The 23,697-nt window shown below is 47.7% G+C and overlaps 1 protein-coding gene across 3 annotated transcripts in view; it reads left to right on the plus strand.

The window, feature by feature from the left end:
- The window catches only part of RERG (RAS like estrogen regulated growth inhibitor), a 233,777-nt gene extending 224,651 nt beyond the window's left edge, over nt 1-9,126 (plus strand). Inside the window, exons 5-6 of one of the 3 annotated variants that reach the window (XR_013215988.1) lie at nt 7,992-8,873; nt 8,932-9,125. Coding sequence is in view for 2 of the 3 variants with exons in the window: in XM_077267288.1 (XP_077123403.1) it covers nt 7,992-8,399 (408 nt within the window). In the remaining variant the exon portion in view is untranslated. Of the gene's footprint in view, nt 1-7,991 lie in introns of all 3 variants that reach the window. The other 2 variants (XM_077267288.1, XM_077267289.1) reach the window with 2 other exon arrangements.
- The last annotated feature ends 14,571 nt before the right edge of the window (nt 9,127-23,697 follow it).

The raw sequence follows: 23,697 nt of genomic DNA on the forward strand, positions 1-23,697 counted from the left end.
TGGGCCCGTAGGAATAGACGTGGTGTCCAGCATGCATGATAGAAAGAAAGATAATGAGAAGGCTTAATGTTCAATAGAAAATGTTTTGATAATGTTGATAGATAGTTAGGATAGAAGGTAAACCCTGAGTCCTCATAGGAGTCATGTAGAGATGGCTCAGTGCTCTTAAACTGAAAGTAATGTTATGTTCTATACTGTGTATAGTAGTTGAAAAGGCAGTAGGCCCTGGCTGAACGGGGCGGTCCTGTAATTGAAAGGAGAGGCAGAAGGTCTGGTGCCGATAGGACAGGCGGTCCTGCAGATCTAAAGAAGGGGAATGAAAAAGTTAAACTACCTTATAATGTGATTATAGGAGGGTCTTTAGTGGATACAGAGTGTATGTCCTTAAAGGCAATGTTAAATTATTGTTCAACAATTTTGCACTTAGTAGAATACCCGGTGGGGTAACAGGAGTTATTTATAGCCTGTAATTTATAATGTTAACCATGTTTGTAACGTTCAAGTGTCCTTACCTCCCATAAAGGGAAGCCTGTTCAAGTATACTTATTGTTATTGCACTCAACAAAACTGTATGTCTTTTTGCTAACTTGTATTGTTGTTTTCTTCCCAGTCCCGGAGTACTGTGTTTAACCAGGGGGGAGTGCAGCGCCCCAGAGTCCTGGTCGTTGCAGTACTGTGGCTCCGCCACTATTGGGAGCTATGGTGCGTCTGATGGCACTGAAGGAGTTCATCTGATCAGGTATCATAGACACCAATTCATTTCACAGCTGGGCCTCCGGGGGGAGCTAAGGGTGCTATTCATTAGGCCACTCCCCACCATAGTGGGTAAACTGGGGGTCAGGCAGGAAGTTAGATCAGAAAGCTGACTGGGTTGGAACCAGGCAACACCTTGTGGCAGAGGGTGTTGTGGGAGAAGATTCGGTAGGGTCCCTGTCAGGGGTGGGATCCTGATAGAGGCCTGGCTACAAGAAGGAACGTAACGGGACCGTGCCTGCTCCGGGTAGCGGCAGTCCCCAAGAAAGGATTAGAAGCGAGATAGATTGTGCTGAGTGAGAAACGAGATCACGCAAAGGAGAAATACCAGTAGGAGTCGTGCTGTAAGACCGAAGCAACATCCTACTGAGGCGCACTACCGGTGGCCGGAACGCCGAGGGAGTAGAATAATATTCAGCTTCAAGCAATACTCCAAACCGCGGCAGGACAGTCAGTCTAAGGCGGGCTGTCTAACACATATCACCTATGCAGTCTTGGGGGGCAACTTGTGGAGAGGGGCGACTCTAGGGTCCCGGAAGAGCTCCGAGCCTACCCGTCAAACGGGTGCCGTCCCAACCAGAACATCAGGGAGGGACGGAGGATTAGCAGAACATCATCTAATCGAGTTGTGAGGGAACATCAGAAACAGACACAACAGTTGTGGGGTACTTTCCGTAAGCACAGCAGGGAAGGACCACAACACATAGCGCTAGTAGGAAGGCACCGATTTCCACCTGTGAAGAGAACTCTGGAGGTGCCATTGGACCGGCCGGACTTGCGCAGCCTGGTGAACCGTGTTCCGGACTGAGGACCCAGAGATCTTCAGTAAAGAGGTAAAGAGACTGCAACCTGGTGTCCTCGTTATTTACTGCACCGCACCACCACAGCATCCCCACCATCATCCACACCTACTATTCACTGTGCGCCCCACGGCAGGGTCACGGACCGGGGCCTAGCCGCCGTGACAACCCCAGAGCAGAGACTCAGAGGCCCGGTACCGGGTACCCCTCGGCCCTGCGGCAGTGGTGGCGCCACAATGGCAGCTAGATGGTATACCTTCCCACAGGTAAAGTGTATCCCCAGGGCTACCCAGAGTGTAGATGGTAGATGATGAGTGGTGTATTCTGCTACAGATGGATCTGGATAAGTTGGAAACTTGGGCTGAAAGGTGGCAGATGAGGTTTAACAATGATAAATGTAAGGTTATACACATGGGAAGAAGGAATCAATATCACCATTACACACTGAACGGGAAACCACTGGGTAAATCTGACAGGGAGAAGGACTTGGGGATCCTAGTTAATGATAAACTTACCTGGAGCAGCCAGTGCCAGGCAGCAGCTGCCAAGGCAAACAGGATCATGGGGTGCATTAAAAGAGGTCTGGATACACATGATGAGAGCATTATACTGCCTCTGTACAAATCCCTAGTTAGACCGCACATGGAGTACTGTGTCCAGTTTTGGGCACCGGTGCTCAGGAAGGATATAATGGAACTAGAGAGAGTACAAAGGAGGGCAACAAAGTTAATAAAGGGGATGGGAGAACTACAATGCCCAGATAGATTAGCGAAATTAGGATTATTTAGTCTAGAAAAAAGACGACTGAGGGGCGATCTAATAACCATGTATAAGTATGTAAGGGGACAATACAAATATCTCGCTGAGGATCTGTTTATACCAAGGAAGGTGACGGGCACAAGGGGGCATTCTTTGCGTCTGGAGGAGAGAAGGTTTTTCCACCAACATAGAAGAGGATTCTTTACTGTTAGGGCAGTGAGAATCTGGAATTGCTTGCCTGAGGAGGTGGTGATGGCGAACTCAGTCGAGGGGTTCAAGAGAGGCCTGGATGTCTTCCTGGAGCAGAACAATATTGTATCATACAATTATTAGGTTCTGTAGAAGGATGTAGATCTGGGGATTTATTATGATGGAATATAGGAATATAGGCTGAACTGGATGGACAAATGTCTTTTTTCGGCCTTACTAACTATGTTACTATGTTACTATGTAAGGAGCAGTGAAGAACGAGGACACAAGGTTGCAGTCTCTTTACCTTTTTACTGAAGGCTTCAGCATCCACAGTCCAGGGTACCGACCACAGGGTAGGCAGAGTCCAGCCGGTCTGAAGGCAAATCCTGAGTCCCCTTATCCAGGTGGAAATCAGTAGCCTTCCTCCAGCGCCTGGGTGTTGTAGTACCTCCCTGCTGAGCTTCTCGGTAAGGTCCTCACAACTGATGTTGGTGTTCTAGATGTTATTTCTCTTTCTCTCTGTCCCCCTGATGGAATGGATAGGACAAACCCATATGACTGGTGGCCTGAGGCTTTTTACAGGGACTCTTATTACGCCCTGGCCCCCACAAGTTGCCACCGTGCCTCCTGGGTATGGGTCGGGCAGGTAACATAGAATTACCTGTCCTGCCGGTCTCTGGAGCAAGGCTTGGAGATTATTACTCCCTCGGTGTTCTGGCTACCGGATTCTGCGCCTCAGAAAGGAGGCAGCCTTTTGCAGGGCAGAACTCCTTCTGGATTCCTCTCCTTGTGCTATGACTTTGTTTCTCACCCTCTACAAAACAATTCTCTTTCGTGTCCTTCCTTAGGATGCTGCCGCACGTGGGACAGGCGCAGCTCCGTGACCTTCTGTCTTCCTGACAGGAACTGAACTCTGAATCCCTTTTCCCTCCAGATCAGGATGTTTTATAGGGGAGTTCACCTAAAACAGGCTTAGAGCTCCCCCTTCTGGTCTGGAGTGTGAACATGTTGCATGCATTATGTTACCTGACAAAGAGATCTTTATTGCCTTCAGACGTAACATCACTCCCCCTGGTGGAAGAATGACACCCCTGCAGTGACCAGGACTCTGGGGCGCTGCACTTCTATCTATACATCTATCTATTATCTATCTATCTATATATTTATCTATCTATAGATCTATCTATCTATTGAGAAAGGTCTGTACCCAGGACCGAAACATTGCCACATGGGCTATTAAAGAGCACTTTATAACTTTGGATTTGGTGTGCTGCCTCAACATTTTTTGAAATTATTTACAAGGACTGGTATGTTCCTGTGAGGCATTTGCACCCTACCCTCTAACTGTGCTGTTTTCTTAACTCTTTTTTTATCTATTATCTATCTATGTATAGATCTATCTATCTATCATCTATCCATCTATCTATTATCTATCTACCTACTAGATGGTGGCCCGATTCTAACGCATCAGGTATTCTAGAATATGCATGTCCATGTAGTATATTGCCCAGCCACGTAGTATATTGCCCAGTTACATAGTATATTGCTCAGTGACGTAGTATATTAGCCAGTGACGCAGTATATTGCCCAGTGACGTACTATATTGCCCAGCCACATAGTATATTGCCCAGCCACGTAGTATACAGCACAGAGCCACATAGTATATTGCACAGCGACGTAGTATACAGCACTGAGCCACGTAGTATATTGCCCAGCCACGTAGTATATTGCCCACTCACGTAGTATATTGGCCAGTCACGTATGTCACAGGTTAAAAAATAAAAAATAAACATATACTCACCTTCCGAGGGCCCCTTGTAGTCCTGTCGCCTCCTTCTCGCGCAGGCGCGCAGGACCTGTGATGACATCGCGGTCACATGACCGTGTCGCGGTCACATGACTGTGACGTCACGGCAGGTCCTTCTCGCGCAGGACCTGTGATGACGTCATGGTGACATGACCGTGACGTCATGGCAGGTCCTTCTTGCAGACCATCCTTGCCACCGGAAACCTGCCGCTTGCATGGAGCGGTCACTGGAGCGTCGCGAGGAGCGGGAAAGGCGGCGGAAGGTGAGTATATAATGATTTTTAATTTTTTAAATTATTTTTAACATTAGATGTTTTTACTATTGACGCTGCATAGGCAGCATCAATAGTAAAAACTTGGTCACACAGGGTTAATAGCGGCCGTAACGGAGTGAGTCACCCACAGCATAACGCGGTCCGTTACCGCCTGCATTAACCCTGTGTGAGCGGTGACTGCGGGGAGTATGGAGCGGGCGCCGGGCACTGACTGCAGGGGAGTAGGGAGGGACTAATTGGACTGTGGCCGTCGCTGATTGGTCGCGGCAGCCATGACAGGCAGCTGGCGAGACCAATCAGCGACTTGGATTCCATGACAGACAGAGGCCGCAACCAATGAATATCTGTGACAGACAGAAAGATAGACAGAAGGACAGACAGACGGAAGTGCCCTTAGACAATTATATAGTAGATCTATCTGTGTGTAAACATTATTCTTCAATGGAGTATGTACATGAAGAGGTTGGACAAGAAATGACATCACAATCATTTTTTTTCAATAATAAATCTTTATTTAGCTTTCAAAAACACATACAAATCTGCATGAAAAAAAAGCATGAAAATCTGCATCAAAAACGCATACAAAATGCATAAATTCTGCATGGATTTTTTCCTGCGTTTTCTGCCAAGAGATGCAGAATCTGCGCAGAAAATTCCACAGGCAAATCTGCAACGTGTGCATATACCCTTAGACTTATCACCAAAGAGGTCTATCTTCATCTCATCAGACCAGATAGTCTTATTTTTTATAGTCTGGGAGTCCTTCATTTGTTTTTTAGCAAACTCTATGCGGGCTTTCATATGTCTTGCACTGAGGAGAGGTTTCCGTTGGGACACTCTGCTATAAAGGCCTGACTGGTGGAGGACTGCAGTGGTAGTTGAGTTTGTGGAACTTTCTCCCATCTCCCTGTTGCATCTCTGGAGCTCAGCTGTCATGCTGCTGCAGTGCAGAATAGCGCAACCTCCACCAGGGGGAGCTTGAGAGGGAAGTGAGACTGCACACACAGCAGCAGCACAGACGCCACCAAGTGGCGAGAGAGTGGTCAGACAAGCCGAGTCAAAAAAACATTAGAAGCAGAAGTACCAATAGTAGCAGCAGTATACATGGTCAGGAACAAGCCAGGGGGTTCAGCAACGGTCAGAAGCGGATAAGACAAAGACAGAAGGCAGAAGTGAGTCCAAATATGAGCCAAGTCCAAAACGAGAGAATCAAACCAACAAACAGGGAAACACTGGGAAAAGGGCAGACAGAGGAAGTCAACAGACACAGGGCAAGTCAGGGATCACAGCAGGACAGATCAAGAGCTACCAGAGTCAGGTACACACGCCGAACGCAGAACTATAGCTGACACCACCAGCAGGATGCATCGGAGCTAAATAGCAAACCTGAACCCAGAATGAGGCAGAGTTAAGTTAACCCTTGACATGATCCACCCGGAAAAAGGGCAGACGGGATTATACCCTGGAATGGATCATGACATCAGCCACAGTGATCTCGGGGTTCTTCTTCACCTCTCTCACCAAGGCTCTTCACCCACGATTGCTCAGTTTGGATGGACGGCCAGGTCTAGGAAGACTTCTAGTGGTTCCAAACTTCTTCCATTTAAGGATTATGGAGGCCACTGTGCTCTTAGGAACCTTGAGTACTGCAGAAATTCTGTTGTAACCTTGGCCAGATCTGTGCCACAATTCTGTCTCTGAGCTCCTTGGCCAGTTCCTTTGACCTCTTGATTCTCATTTGGTCTGAGATGCACTGTGAGCTGTGAGGTCTTATATAGACAGGTGTGTGCCTTTCCAAATCACATCCTATCAGTGTAATTACACACAGCTGGCCTCCAATGAAGGAGTAGAACCATCTCAAGAAGGATTACAAGGAAATGGACAGCATGCGACTTACATATGAGTGTCTGAGCAAAGGGTCTGAATACTTATGACCATGTGATATTTTAGTTTTTCTTTTATAATAAACTAGATGGTTGCCGGATTCTAACGCATCGGGTATTCTAGAATATGTATGTCCACGTAGTATATTGCCCAGCCACGTAGTATATTGCCCAGTCACGTAGTATATTGCCCATTGATGTAGTATATTGCCCAGTTACATTGTATATTGCCCATTGACGTAGTATATTGCCCAGTTACATTGTATATTGCCTAGTGAGTAGTATACAGCACAGAGCCACGTAGTATATTGCACAGCCCATGTAGTATATTGCCCAGCCACATAGTATATTGCCGAGTGATGTAGTATACAGCACAGAGCCACGTAGTATATTGCACAGCCCATGTAGTATATTGCCCAGCTATGTAGTATATTGCCCAGCCATGTAGTATATTGCCCAGTGATGTAGTATACAGCACAGAGCCACGTAGTATATTGCACAGCCCATGTAGCATATTGCCCAGCTATGTAGTATATTGCCCAGCCACGTATGACACAGGTTAAAAAAATAAAAAATAAACATATACTCACCTTCCACAGGCGCGTTGTAGCACTGTCGCCTGTGTGGGGTGCAGGCGGCAGCTTCCGGTCCCAGGGTGATGACGTCGCGGTTACGTGACCGTGACGCGGTCACATGACCGTGATGTAACGGCAGGTCCTTGTCGGGCAGGACCTGTCATGACGTCGCGGTCACATGACCGTGTAGCGGTCACCTGACCGTGACGTCACGGCAGGTCCTTTCCGTGCAGGCGCGCAGGACTTGTGATGACGTCGCGGTCACATGACCGTGACGTCATGGCTGGTCCTTCTGCCAGACTACCGTGCCACCGGAACGTGCCGGTTGCATCGCGAGGAGCGGGAAAGGCGGCGTAGGTGAGTATATAATCATTTTTTATTTTTTTAATTATTTTTAACATTAGATGTTTTTACTATTGGCGCTGCATAGGCTGCGTCAATAGTAAAAAACTTGGTTACACAGGGTTAATAGCGGCGGTAACGGAGTGCGTTACCCGCGGCATAACGCCGTCCGTTACTGCGGCATTAACCCTGTGTGAGCGGTGAGCGGAGGGGTGTATGCAGGCGCCGGGCAGTGAGTGCGGGGAGTAAGGAGCGCCCATTTCCTTCCAGACTGTGTGTGTCGCTGATTGGTCGCGGCAGCCATGACAGGCAGCTGGCGAGACCAATCAGCGAACGAATAACAGACAGAAGGACAGACGGAAGTGACCCTTAGACAATTATATAGTAGATTTGCAAAAATTTCTACTTTTCTTTTTTTATTTTTCAGTGAAGATGGGGTGCAGAGTGTACATTAATGAGAAAAAATGAACTTTTTTTGAATTTACCAAATGGCTGCAATGAAACAAAGAGTGAAAAATTTAAAGGGGTCTGAATACTTTCCGCACTCACTGTGTGTGTGTGTTATTAGCTTCTATTAATTTCTCTTTCTTCATATTTATTTTCAGGAAGACCCTTTGCAGAGGGAAGGACACATCCGCTGGGGAGAAGGCTTTATAATTGTGTATGATATAACTGATAGGGGAAGCTTTGAAGACGTCATGATATTTAAGAACCTCTTAGATGAAGTAAAGAAACCAAAAAATGTGACATTTATCCTAGTGGGAAACAAAGCGGATCTGGATCACTCTCGTCAGGTTCGCACTGAGGATGGTGAGAAGCTTGCCACAGAACTGGCTTGTGCCTTCTATGAGTGTTCCGCCTGCACTGGCGAAGGGAACATCACTGAGGTATTTTATGAGTTGTGTCGTGAGATAAGACGAAGGAAAATGATTCAAGGAAAGACAAGAAGAAGAAGCTCTACCACTCATGTCAAACAAGCTCTCAACAAAATGTTAACCAAAATCAGCAGCTGAAAACAGAGGGGAGATGGCAGGAGAGCCACGACGGCATCTGGCATAATGATGAGTGCTGCCGCCTGTAAACCCCGTACATTGTAAATATGTATACTTGTAAGGCTGTGCGCAATGGCCTCTGTCACCAATATAAAACCCATTGTAAGAAGCTAGCGTGTCAGCCATTCTGTCCACTCTGCTACCCCACATTGACCGCAGGACACGATGATGATGCTATCTTTGTTTCTCTCCTCATTGCCATAATTGAGTCACATTTAATTAAAGGGACTCTGTCACCTGATTTTGGCGGGCCCTGTGTTCGGTCCGATGGGCGGTGTTTTCTCTTGTTTCATTCACCCCTTCCTTTCCCGCTGGCCGCAAGATTTTCTTGAATGTGAGTTGGTTTCCTCCGTAGTACACGCGTGCGTAATGCAATCTTGCCTTGCGCACGCGCAGTATGCTTTGCCCAACTGCGGGCAAAGCCGAAAAGCATTAGTGCGCATGCGCCGCCGCACTATGTCCCGGAACACAGCGAAATACTTCCGGGACATAGTGCGGTGGCGCATGCGCAATAATGCTTTTCGGCTTTGCCCGCAGCTGGGCAAAGCATACTGCGCGTAATCGTGGCCTTCCTCTGTTTTTCTATTAAGTCTTTACATATTTGCTGTCACCCTTTATCTTTATACTGAATATTGCACATTCTCCATATCTCCATGTATCATCACTAATAAATGCTAGATGAAATTCCACTTGATAATGTCTCTTTTATTTCAGGTTTTTCAATGTAATGCTATGTGCACATGTTCCGGATTTTTCGCATTTTTTCTCGTTTTTTCTGAGGTTTTCCAGGCAAAAACGCTTAAAAACGCTTACATTAAGCATCCACAAAAAGTTCGGAAAAAAACGCGCAAAAAAAAGCAATAAAAACGTGAAAAATACGCGTGTGGATTTCCTGCAAAAGTAGTCTGCATTCGCTCAGGAAAATTCTGCACACTTTCCTGAACATGTGCACATAGCCTTAATCAGTTGTAACAATGTGAACCGTGGGTGGCAGCAGGAGAGATCCTCTGTATGCTACACGACACCGAAGACATCCTCTATATACTACACCAAATGGGACACATCCTCTATATACTACACCACGCGGGACACATCCTCTATATACTACACCAAATGGGACACATAAACTATATATACTACACCACATGGGACACATCCTCTATATACTACACCAAATGGGACACATCCTCTATATACTACACCACACGGGACACATCCTCTATATACTACATCACACAGGACACATCCTCTATATACTACACCACATGGGAGACATCCTCTATATACTACACCACGCGGGACACATCCTCTATATACTACACCAAATGGGACACATCCTCTGTCACGATTCACACCGTGACTGTCAAGATCCCTTAGCCGCTGCCCACAATATGTCACGGATTGGGGTGACTTTAAACCAACAGACGGCTATCACATGTGCAGGGGGCTTATCTTAGTTATCCCTCCACTGCCTCAATGTGATGAAAAAAACACACACGAGGCTATTGACCTCTTAGTTTACAGCAGGGGCTTATTTTAGGTATCCCACTGCTCTTCAATATACCATGAACTGCAGGGATTTGTGTCTATCCCGCTTACAGTTCCACTTAACACTTGCAGCTCTCTGGCGCCCCCCTTACTCTCAGGTCAGATTAGGTACTGCACCTAGGGTAATTGGTCGCCAGAAAGGCTGCCTGCTATGTACTGGCTATTGGGCGCGCTGCAGCGACGCGATAACTACTCCCGCTCAGGCAGGAACAATAATTATCAAGCCGCAGTCGCTACAGTGAAACCCAAAGGCCTGCACAGTACACGGTATCACTGCCACCAGCCTCGATTAAACGGGTACGAAGCAAACCCCAAAACAGTAGCGTACTTTCCCTTCAAGAGACAGGGTACGTTTTTAGAGCATGGAGAAATAACTGGCATGAAATAATATACCCATAAAGTTTATGCAGTGTTTATCAAAATATTTTACAAAGATGTTACAAATGAGACAATTGCAAATATGTACAAGGTAATTATAAAAATAAAAGGATTAAATGAAGAAAAGGTAACACTCACATATTCTCAGATCATTGCATTTGCAGGCAACAGGCTAGGAGAGCTTTCCATCTATCCCAGTGCATTTGCACTCGCAGTCTGGTCGCTTCAGGTAAAAACTCACAACTACCCTCTGGAAGCCTGCCAGCAACTTTATAACCTACAGCCTGTGACCTCACAGAAAGGGCTGTGTTGAGATCGCCCGCCTCTTTCTTCAGTGTAACTAAATGTCCCCTAAAGATATCTAATGCTGGTATCTTCGCTACAGGACATGTCAGAATCATATCATACCCAGCATTCATCTCAGATTATCGTGGGCTTTCTAATGAGATCAAATATGTCCTATTATGTACAGAGCAATCACTGCTTCTTTTTTAGATGGAGTTAGACGCCCGTAGTTAGAGTGATGCGTAGATCCTCCGAGTGTGATTATGACGATATATTTTGGTGTTCGTATTTTAAATCGTTCGCCTAATATCTTACACAAATGGAACAAAGAACTTCCATGTGTTCTAGAAGTTTCCATTCCAGTGATGCTGGACAAGAGCTTACCCGGCAGGAAATGCCGGTCGTAAATTCCTTTCTTCAATAAAACTCCCCTCCTCACATACATTGGCACGGCAAGCTCAACTCTGAAGTAAAAGACAAGGGGGGTTTCTTAGCCCACATCCTGGGCTGACCAGAGAAACTAAACTTATGATATTTCATACCATATCGTGACATCCTCTATATACTACACCACACGGGACACATCCTCTATATACTACACCGCACAGGACACATCTTCTATATACTACACCACACGGGACACATCCTCTATATACTACACCAAATGGGACACATCCTCTATATACTACACCACACGGGACACATCCTCTATATACTACATCACACAGGACACATCCTCTATATACTACACCACACGGGAGACATCCTCTATATACTACACCACGCGGGACACATCCTCTATATACTACACCAAATGGGACACATCCTCTATATACTACACCACACGGGACACATCCTCTATATACTACACCGCACAGGACACATCCTCTATATACTACACCACACGGGACACATCCTCTATATACTACACCAAATGGGACACATCCTCTATATACTACACCACACGGGACACATCCTCTATATACTACATCACACAGGACACATCCTCTATATACTACACCACACGGGAGACATCCTCTATATACTACACCACGTGGGACACATCCTCTATATACTACACCAAATGGGACACATCCTCTATATACTACACCACACGGGACACATCCTCTATATACTACACCAAATGGGACACATCCTCTATATACTACACCACACAGGACACATCCTCTATATACTACATCACACAGGACACATCCTCTATATACTACACCACACGGGAGACATCCTCTATATACTACACCACGCGGGACACATCCTCTATATACTACACCAAATGGGACACATCCTCTATATACTACACCACACGGGACACATCCTCTATATACTACACCGCACAGGACACATCCTCTATATACTACACCACGCGGGACACATCCTCTATATACTACACCAAATGGGACACATCCTCTATATACCACACCACACGGGACACATCCTCTATATACTACACCACACAGGACACATCCTCTATATACTACACCACACATGATACATCCTCTATATACTACACCACACAGGATACATCCTCTATATACTACACCACACGGGACACATCCTCTATATACTACACCAAATGGGACACATCCTCTATAAACTACATTACACAGGACACATCCTCTATATACTACACCACACAGGATACACCCTCTATATACTACACCACACAGGATACACCCTCTATATACTACGCCACACAGGATACACCCTCTATATACTACACCACACGGGACACATCCTCTATATACTACATCACACGGGACACATCCTCTATATACTACACCAAATGGGACACATCCTCTATATACTACACCACATGGGACACATCCTCTATATACTACACCACACGGGACACATCCTCTATATACTACACCACACGGGACACATCCTCTATATACTACACCACACGGGACACATCCTCTATATACTACACCACACAGGATACATCCTCTATATACTACACCACACAGGACACATCCTCTATATACTACACCACACAGGATACATCCTCTATATACTACATCACACGGGACACATCCTCTATATACTACACCACACAGGACACATCCTCTATATACTACACCAAATGGGACACATCCTCTATATACTACACCACACAGGACACACCCTCTATATACTACACCGCACAGGACACATCCTCTATATACTACATCACACAGGACACATCCTCTATATACTACACCACACAGGATACATGCTCTATATATTACACCACACAGGACACATCCTCTATATACTACACCGCACAGGACACATCCTCTATATACTACACCAAATAGGATACATCCTCTATATACTACACCACACAGGACACATCCTCTATATACTACACCACACGGGACACATCCTGTATATACTACACCGCACGGGACACATCCTCTATATACTACACCACACGGGGCAACATCCTCTATATACTACACCACACAGGACACACCCTCTATATACTACACCGCACAGGACACATCCTCTATATACTACATCACACAGGACACATCCTCTATATACTACACCACACGGGACACGTCCTCTATATATTACACCACACAGGACACATCCTCTATATACTACACCACACAGGACACATCCTCTATATACTACACCACACAGGACACATCCTCTATATACTACACCGCACAGGACACATCCTCTATATACTACACCAAATGGGATACATCCTCTATATATTACACCACATGGGACACGTCCTCTATGTACTACACCACACGGGACACATCCTCTATATACTACACCACATGGGACACATCTATATACTACACCACACATCCTATATATACTACACCACACGGGACACATCCTCTATATACTACACCACACGGGACACATCCTCTATATACTACACCACACATCCTCTATATACTACACCACACGGGACACATCCTCTATATACTACACCACACGGGACACATCTTCTATATACTACACCACATGGGACACATCCTCTATATACTACACCACACAGGACACACCCTCTATATACTACACCGCACAGGACACATCCTCTATATACTACATCACACAGGACACATCCTCTATATACTACACAACACGGGACACGTCATATGTCCTGTGTGGTGTAGTATTTAGAGGGTGTGTCCTGTGTGGTGTAGTATATAGAGGATGTGTCCCGTGTGGTGTAGTATATAGAAGATGTGTCCGGGCTAGGGTTAGGGTGTTAGGGTTAGGGTGTTGGGGTTAGGGGGTTAGGGTTAGGAGGTTAGGGGGTTAGGGGGTTAGGGTTAGGGGGTTAGGGTTAGGGTGTTGGGGTTAGGGGGTTAGGGGGTTAGGGTTAGGGTTAGGGTTAGGGTTAGGATGTTAGGGTGTTAGGGTGTTAGGGTGTTAGGGTTAGGGTTAGAGTTAGGGTGTTAGGGTGTTAGGGTTAGGGTTAGGGTGTTAGGGTGTTAGGGATATATCAGCAACCCTACGGATGTTTAGCAGCCGTGTAGGTGCCACCCTTGGGGCCGACTCAACCCCCGTGGTGACGTATATCAGAGTACGGCAAAACACATCCGGTCAATTCCAATCACCTGTGCTGGCGTCTTTCACCTGGGCGGGTGACTCACGCGGAGAAAAAGCAGTTTGCCACCGTTCAAGACACAGAGAAACTCAGCGCTTTAATCAACCATTACGGAACGCTCCGTTTGACTGCGGGGAACCCTTCGCAATGGACCGGTGAGTAGAAGACATTCGTCGGCCACATAGAGACATATGAATGTACCTTGTAGCGGAGTCGTACGCTTGCTGGCAAGGTGACCGGTTTTATTGCTTTTGTCCTCGCAGGCACCCACGGACACCGCTTACATGCCCCGTGTGCCACAGGGCAACCAAATATAAATCCACACATCTGAGAAGGGTATGCATGAGGTCCCACGGTGATTCTGAGATAAAAAACGCCATAGCTTCGGCCAAGTATCAACTTCGCTGTATCGCTAGCAAGGGGACAACGATCCAATTCAGAGACCTCAAGCCCCTCCAATCCTTGGAGGAGACTGTCGCCTTCTTAGAAGGTCGCGGCTTTTTAATAGCAAACAAGCCTAGGTTTGAGTCACAAAACACGCCAATGACCTCTGAAGGGCCCGCTCAGGTACCAACCGACAATACGGAGCCCCGCCCAGGCGACATGCCCCTGTCACAGGTAGATTCAGATTTCATGGACGTGCCTTTCCTTTTACGGCCGGTAGACAGTCCGGAGGGAGACCCGTGCCCCCCGCCCCTGGCAGAGCTAGATTCGGATGAGATGGACGTGCCTTTCACTTTACGGCCGGTAGACAGTCCGGAGGGAGACCCGTGCCATGAGCCTGAGCACACAGGGAGTGTTTCTGACCCCGTAGGCGATGAGGTCATGGATGGCAGCGATTTCACTATTCAGGAAAGGGAATGGAAAGACAAAAAACGCACGGCTACCAAGGCAGCCGGATTGTACAAGCGTCACTCATTGAATCACCCCATGTTAAAGGGGTTCCACTCATACCTAACAGTTACCCATGGGGTCCCAAACTGTCAACAGGAGGTATCAAACGTAGCACGGTTTCTATTCTTTGTGAACCCAAGATTTGTAACTCTGGAGTACCTCGTAAGACCAACCAAGGTTAATAATTTTTTTGAACAACTTGGAAAACTCCGTCTATCGAGCCAGACCTCCCTCAAAATGTTGAAGCATATACGGAGATTTACAATCTATCAGATGAGGGCCACCAAACTGAGACTAGAGAATCCTAAACTTTATAAGGCATGTGAAGTATTCATGAATTTTACAACTGACCTTCAGAAAACATTGTACAAGGGAGCCCGCCGAGAGTCTGTAAGTAAAAGGTACACCGTTCAAAAGATCCAATATTAAGTGGATTGTTACCAAACCTCAGATGTTGGTTAATTCCCTTCATTTTTACCCGCAGGTACGATATGTTGATGAAGCCCTCGAAGTCACCCAAGGACTGCCAGATCATACTGGAGGAGGCAAGGCCAACATTTCATGCTAGCGTCGAGGCGGTGAAAGATGACGGATCGGAAGAAGATCGCCGGCAAGTCGTACTGTACCTCGAGGCCCTTCTGATTCTAAAACATCTCCAAAGACCGGGTGTTGTTCGTAACATGACTGTAAGTCATCGGGCCCTGTGGGTCAGCGGTATTTGCTGAACCGGTTCAATAATTTTCCACCTTTTTTCACATCGTAGGTTTCAGAGTGGAATGAGAGGATCCATCACTCGTACCACGGAAGACGCAAGACAATTGTGGGTGTGAAGACTCACAAGTGTTCCACCTCTCAGGTAGCAACTTTCGTATTTTCAGAGGAAGAGGAATCGGTAAGTTTTTCTCAAAGCCAGGGAACCCAGGCAACTCCACTCATTATGGGGAGCAAAACCATCTCTCGCCCCCATGTAAAACCTTTGGAGGGGTGCCCTCTGGCTGGAGATTAACATATTTTTTTCTTCTTTTTCAGTGGTTCAAAGCGTATGCGGAATATGTCAGACCGGTCTTTACCGCTGGCCGAAAGAACATCACAAACTTTTTTGTGACGTGTACCGGGAAGGTCATAGAAAATCCATCCGTGGGCCTCAGACGATACCATTCAAGGTAAGGTGGTCACAAGTCAAGTGACCCACAGCCATAAGTAGCAACCGGTAATAACAATGTGCTTTCCTCCATAGCTACAACCTCCCAAACGTCACCAGCCACCTCGTACGGCGGGTATGCGAGACATGGACTTTGTCACAATACACAGATAGCGAACAGCGCTTGTTTGCCCGCTACTTGGCACATATAAACAATGTGGCTGATAGAGTTTACCGGGAGAAGACCCTGACAAATATGTGTCGTGCCCAAGAGCTGGTGTACAACGCAGGAAATCGTGATGATGCCGAGATTATGTCACCGGTAATGGCATCAACCAGTGGATTGGATATCGAGGTGGTAGATATCACAGAAACTGCTACCGAGTCACCCGAGATTATGTCACCGGTAATGGCATCAACCAGTGGATTGAATATCGAGGTGGTAGATACCACGGAAAGTGATACCGAGTCACCCGAGTCTACTGAGGAGTATGGACTCGAGAATATTCGACTCGTCCCAATCAGGCGAATAAAGCCCATGCGAATCTGTCAATTTTGATCTGTCATTAATAAAATTATTCAAATGTATGTTCATATTTGCCTCTTTGACTCAGGGGGGGTACAAAATCACTTCTCCCCCACTTTGGGGACACTCTCGGGGTACTCAGCAACATATTCAAGCCCCTCTTGGGTGGGGTAAGGGGAAATGTGATTTTTGCACAAAAATCTGAAAATTGCAAAAAATTTTCTAAGTGTCAAGAACTCTTCCAGAAAATCTTCCCCAGGCTTCTGGAAGCGTCCTCGGTACACCTCCAGCGGCTTCCCCCGCCTGGAATTCTGACACGCCTCAAATTTTTTAAGTATGAAAATATGGTTTTTCATCCAAAATTCAACTTTCGGCCCATGCACCGCGAACTTCACCCACATTGAGGTCACTGTCCTGGGGTACCTTACAACATATTGACGCCTGTCACGATTCCCACCGTGACTGTCTCCAATTGTCACGATCCCTTAGCCGTGGCCCGCAGTTTGTCACGAAAATCCACAAGGATTCCTGACCACTGCCACCATTAGGTCACGGATTGGGGTGACTTTAGACCAGCAGACGGCTATCACATGTGCAGGGGGGCTTATCCTCGTTATCCCTCCACTGTCACAATGTGATAAAAAAACACACAAGGTTATTGACCTCTTAGTTTACAGCAGGGGCTTATTTTAGGTATCCCACTGCTCTTCAATATACCATGAACTGCAGGGATTTGTGTATCCCGCTTACAGTTTCACTCAACCCTTGCAGCTCTCTGGCGCCCCCCTTACTCTCAGGTCAGATTAGGTACTGCACCTAGGGTATTTAGCCGCCAGAAAGGCTGCCTGCTATGTACTGGCTATTGGGTGCGCTGCAGCGACGCGATAACTACTCCCACTCAGGCAGGAACAATAATTATCAAGCCGCAGTCGCTACAGTGACCCCCAAAAGCCTGCACACGGTAAGCTGCCACCAGCTCCGATTAAACGGGTCCGGAGCTAACCCAAAACAGTAGCGTAATTCCCCTTCAAGAGAGTTAGGGTACGTTTTTAGAGCAGGGAGGAAGAACTGGCATGAAATAATATACCCCACAAGGAGTAGGCAGTGCTTTATAAAAATATTTTACAAAGATGTTACAAGTGAGACAATTGCAAATATGTACAAGGTAATTATGAAAATAACAGGATTAAATGAAGAAAAGATAACACTCACATTTCTCAGATCATTGCATTGCAGGCAACCATACGTCCCAGCTCATTGGTCGTGCTGATCAGGTCTGTCCAGGAAAAACTCACAACAACCCCCTGGAAGCCTGCCAGCAACTTTATAACCTACAGCCTGTGACCTCACAGAAAGGGCTGGCTTTTCCAATCCCTCCTACCTCTTCCTTTTTACTAACAGGGCATGAAATATATCTGATGCCCGTAACTTCGCTCCAGAACATGTCATAATCGTACCATACCCAGCATTCATCTCGTATTATCGCTGGCATTCTAGTGAGATCAAATATGTCCTATTTGGGATGTATATTTACAGAGAAATCCCTACTTCTTCACCTGATGGAGTTAAAAGCTCATGTTTAGAGTGATGGGTAGCTCCTTCGATGGAGATTACAAATATATGTTTTCGTGGTCTTAACTTAAACGATTTGCCTAATATCTTACAAAAACAGAACAAAGGACTTTCATGATTCTAGAAGGTTCTAGTCCAGTGATAGCTGGACAAGAGCTTACACGGCAGGAAATGCCGGTCGTAAATACCTTTCTTCAATAAAACTCCCCTCTCACATACATTGGCAAGGCAAGCTCAACTCTGAAGTAAAAGAGAAGGGGGGTTTCTTAGCCCACATCCTGGGCTGACAAGAGAAACTCCACTTATATGATATTTCCTACCATATCGTGACAGCGCCCCCCTGTGGTGGAAGTAGGGGAAATGTGTCATTTTTCACAAAATCAGGATTTTCTCAAAATTTTTCTAAGTGTCAAGGACTCTTCCAGAAAATCTTCCCCAGGCTTCTGGAAGCGTCCTCGGCACACCTCCAGCGGCTTCCCCTGCCTGGAAGTCTGACACACGCCTGAAATTTTTTAAGTATGAAAATATGGATTTTCATCCAAAATTCGACTTGCTGCCCGTGCACCGCAAACTTCACCCACACTTAGGTCACTGTCTTGGGGTACCCCACAACATAGTGACGCCCCCCTGGGGTGGAAGTAGGGGAAATGGGTCATTTTTCACAAAATCAGGATTGTCTCAAAATTTTTCTAAGAGTCAAGGACCCTTCCTGCAAACCTTCCCCAGGCTCCTGGAAGTGTCCTTGACATAACACCTGTGATTTTTCAATTTCTGAATGTATGACACAACAGGATTCGAACCCGTGACGCCAGCTCGGCAAGGCCGCAGCGCTAACAAGTGAGCCACCATGCTGTGATTGGGATCGATGGATCCAGTTAGTACCCATGCGTTACAGCCATGGCTTGCTCGACAACCGTGTAGGTGCCACCCCTGGGGCTGAGTCATCCCCCGTGATGCTGTATAGGTGATTACGGCGGGCGTATCGGGTTAGGGTTCGGGTTCGGGTTCGGGTTAGGGTTAGGGTTAGGGTTAGGGTTAGGGTTAGGGGAATCTGACGCCAATCCCGGTCTCCAAGTGTCTTGATGCGACCGAACGAACGTTTTCCTGGTTTCCAAGTGTCTTGCCGAGCTAATCCCGGTCTCCAAGTGTCTTGATGCGACCGAACGAACGTTTTCCTGGTTTCCAAGTGTCTTGCCGAGCTAATCCCGGTCTCCAAGTGTCTTGATGCGACCGAACGTGCTATCCCTCCCCTGTTCCCTACTCTTACCCTAACCCTTGGGGATTGCAGCCTAAACCTAACCCTTGCCTAAACCTAATCCCAGGAATTTGCGTTTTTTTCCCCTAAACCTAGTGTCTTGCCGAGCTAATCCCGGTCTCCAAGTGTCTTAATGACCCCTGGGGGGGGGGTTAGAGAAGTGTCTTAAAAACGCCAAAAAACCAATAAAAACCCTGGGGGGGGGGTTGGGGTTAAGGGTTAAGGGGTTAGGGGTCAGGGGTTAGGGGTCAGGGGTCAAGGGTTAGGGTTAGGGTTAGGGTTAGGGTTAGGGGAATCTGACGCCAATCCCGGTCTCCAAGTGTCTTGATGCGACCGAACGAACGTTTTCCTGGTTTCCAAGTGTCTTGCCGAGCTAATCCCGGTCTCCAAGTGTCTTGATGCGACCGAACGAACGTTTTCCTGGTTTCCAAGTGTCTTGCCAAGCTAATCCCGGTCTCCAAGTGTCTTGATGCGACCGAACGTGCTATCCCTCCCCTGTTCCCTACTCTTACCCTAACCCTTGGGGATTGCAGCCTAAACCTAACCCTTGCCTAAACCTAATCCCAGGAATTTGCATTTTTTTCCCCTAAACCTAGTGTCTTGCCGAGCTAATCCCGGTCTCCAAGTGTCTTAATGACCCCTGGGGGGGGGGGGGGTTAGAGAAGTGTCTTAAAAACGCCAAAAAACCAATAAAAACCCTGGGGGGGGGGGCGGGGTTGGGGTTAAGGGTTAAGGGGTTAGGGGTCAGGGGTTAGGGGTCAGGGGTCAGGGGTCAAGGGTCAAGGGTTAGGGTTAGGGTTAGGGTTAGGGTTAGGGGAATCTGACGCCAATCCCGGTCTCCAAGTGTCTTGATGCGACCGAACGAACGTTTTCCTGGTTTCCAAGTGTCTTGCCGAGCTAATCCCGGTCTCCAAGTGTCTTGATGCGACCGAACGAACGTTTTCCTGGTTTCCAAGTGTCTTGCCGAGCTAATCCCGGTCTCCAAGTGTCTTGATGCGACCGAACGTGCTATCCCTCCCCTGTTCCCTACTCTTACCCTAACCCTTGGGGATTGCAGCCTAAACCTAACCCTTGCCTAAACCTAATCCCAGGAATTTGCGTTTTTTTCCCCTAAACCTAGTGTCTTGCCGAGCTAATCCCGGTCTCCAAGTGTCTTAATGACCCCTGGGGGGGGGGGGTTAGAGAAGTGTCTTAAAAACGCCAAAAAACCAATAAAAACCCTGGGGGGGGGGGGGGGCGGGGTTGGGGTTAAGGGTTAAGGGGTTAGGGGTCAGGGGTTAGGGGTCAGGGGTCAGGGGTCAAGGGTTAGGGTTAGGGTTAGGGTTAGGGGAATCTGACGCCAATCCCGGTCTCCAAGTGTCTTGATGCGACCGAACGAACGTTTTCCTGGTTTCCAAGTGTCTTGCCGAGCTAATCCCGGTCTCCAAGTGTCTTGATGCGACCGAACGAACGTTTTCCTGGTTTCCAAGTGTCTTGCCGAGCTAATCCCGGTCTCCAAGTGTCTTGATGCGACCGAACGTGCTATCCCTCCCCTGTTCCCTACTCTTACCCTAACCCTTGGGGATTGCAGCCTAAACCTAACCCTTGCCTAAACCTAATCCCAGGAATTTGCGTTTTTTTCCCCTAAACCTAGTGTCTTGCCGAGCTAATCCCGGTCTCCAAGTGTCTTAATGACCCCTGGGGGGGGGGGTTAGAGAAGTGTCTTAAAAACGCCAAAAAACCAATAAAAACCCTGGGGGGGGGGGGGGGTGTTGGGGTTAAGGGTTAAGGGGTTAGGGGTCAGGGGTTAGGGGTCAGGGGTCAGGGGTCAAGGGTTAGGGTTAGGGTTAGGGTTAGGGTTAGGGTTAGGGGAATCTGACGCCAATCCCGGTCTCCAAGTGTCTTGATGCGACCGAACGAACGTTTTCCTGGTTTCCAAGTGTCTTGCCGAGCTAATCCCGGTCTCCAAGTGTCTTGATGCGACCGAACGAACGTTTTCCTGGTTTCCAAGTGTCTTGCCGAGCTAATCCCGGTCTCCAAGTGTCTTGATGCGACCGAACGTGCTATCCCTCCCCTGTTCCCTACTCTTACCCTAACCCTTGGGGATTGCAGCCTAAACCTAACCCTTGCCTAAACCTAATCCCAGGAATTTGCGTTTTTTTCCCCTAAACCTAGTGTCTTGCCGAGCTAATCCCGGTCTCCAAGTGTCTTAATGACCCCTGGGGGGGGGGGTTAGAGAAGTGTCTTAAAAACGCCAAAAAACCAATAAAAACCCTGGGGGGGGGGGGGCGGGGTTGGGGTTAAGGGTTAAGGGGTTAGGGGTCAGGGGTTAGGGGTCAGGGGTCAGGGGTCAAGGGTCAAGGGTTAGGGTTAGGGTTAGGGTTAGGGTTAGGGTTAGGGTTAGGGGAATCTGACGCCAATCCCGGTCTCCAAGTGTCTTGATGCGACCGAACGAACGTTTTCCTGGTTTCCAAGTGTCTTGCCGAGCTAATCCCGGTCTCCAAGTGTCTTGATGCGACCGAACGAACGTTTTCCTGGTTTCCAAGTGTCTTGCCGAGCTAATCCCGGTCTCCAAGTGTCTTGATGCGACCGAACGTGCTATCCCTCCCCTGTTCCCTACTCTTACCCTAACCCTTGGGGATTGCAGCCTAAACCTAACCCTTGCCTAAACCTAATCCCAGGAATTTGCGTTTTTTTCCCCTAAACCTAGTGTCTTGCCGAGCTAATCCCGGTCTCCAAGTGTCTTAATGACCCCTGGGGGGGGGGGGGTTAGAGAAGTGTCTTAAAAACGCCAAAAAACCAATAAAAACCCTGGGGGGGGGGTTGGGGTTAAGGGTTAAGGGGTTAGGGGTCAGGGGTTAGGGGTCAGGGGTCAAGGGTTAGGGTTAGGGTTAGGGTTAGGGTTAGGGTTAGGGGAATCTGACGCCAATCCCGGTCTCCAAGTGTATTGATGCGACCGAACGAACGTTTTCCTGGTTTCCAAGTGTCTTGCCGAGCTAATCCCGGTCTCCAAGTGTCTTGATGCGACCGAACGAACGTTTTCCTGGTTTCCAAGTGTCTTGCCGAGCTAATCCCGGTCTCCAAGTGTCTTGATGCGACCGAACGTGCTATCCCTCCCCTGTTCCCTACTCTTACCCTAACCCTTGGGGATTGCAGCCTAAACCTAACCCTTGCCTAAACCTAATCCCAGGAATTTGCGTTTTTTTCCCCTAAACCTAGTGTCTTGCCGAGCTAATCCCGGTCTCCAAGTGTCTTAATGACCCCTGGGGGGGGGGGGGGGGGTTAGAGAAGTGTCTTAAAAACGCCAAAAAACCAATAAAAACCCTGGGGGGGGGGGGGCGGGGTTGGGGTTAAGGGTTAAGGGGTTAGGGGTCAGGGGTTAGGGGTCAGGGGTCAGGGGTCAAGGGTCAAGGGTTAGGGTTAGGGTTAGGGTTAGGGGAATCTGACGCCAATCCCGGTCTCCAAGTGTCTTGATGCGACCGAACGAACGTTTTCCTGGTTTCCAAGTGTCTTGCCGAGCTAATCCCGGTCTCCAAGTGTCTTGATGCGACCGAACGAACGTTTTCCTGGTTTCCAAGTGTCTTGCCGAGCTAATCCCGGTCTCCAAGTGTCTTGATGCGACCGAACGTGCTATCCCTCCCCTGTTCCCTACTCTTACCCTAACCCTTGGGGATTGCAGCCTAAACCTAACCCTTGCCTAAACCTAATCCCAGGAATTTGCGTTTTTTTCCCCTAAACCTAGTGTCTTGCCGAGCTAATCCCGGTCTCCAAGTGTCTTAATGACCCCTGGGGGGGGGGTTAGAGAAGTGTCTTAAAAACGCCAAAAAACCAATAAAAACCCGGGGGGGGGGGGTTGGGGTTAAGGGTTAAGGGGTTAGGGGTCAGGGGTCAGGGGTCAAGGGTTAGGGTTAGGGTTAGGGTTAGGGTTAGGGTTAGGGTTAGGGGAATCTGACGCCAATCCCGGTCTCCAAGTGTCTTGATGCGACCGAACGAACGTTTTCCTGGTTTCCAAGTGTCTTGCCGAGCTAATCCCGGTCTCCAAGTGTCTTGATGCGACCGAACGAACGTTTTCCTGGTTTCCAAGTGTCTTGCCGAGCTAATCCC

This window comes from Ranitomeya variabilis, chromosome 5 (assembly GCF_051348905.1).
Source record: "Ranitomeya variabilis isolate aRanVar5 chromosome 5, aRanVar5.hap1, whole genome shotgun sequence".
Lineage (NCBI taxonomy): Eukaryota > Metazoa > Chordata > Amphibia > Anura > Dendrobatidae > Ranitomeya > Ranitomeya variabilis.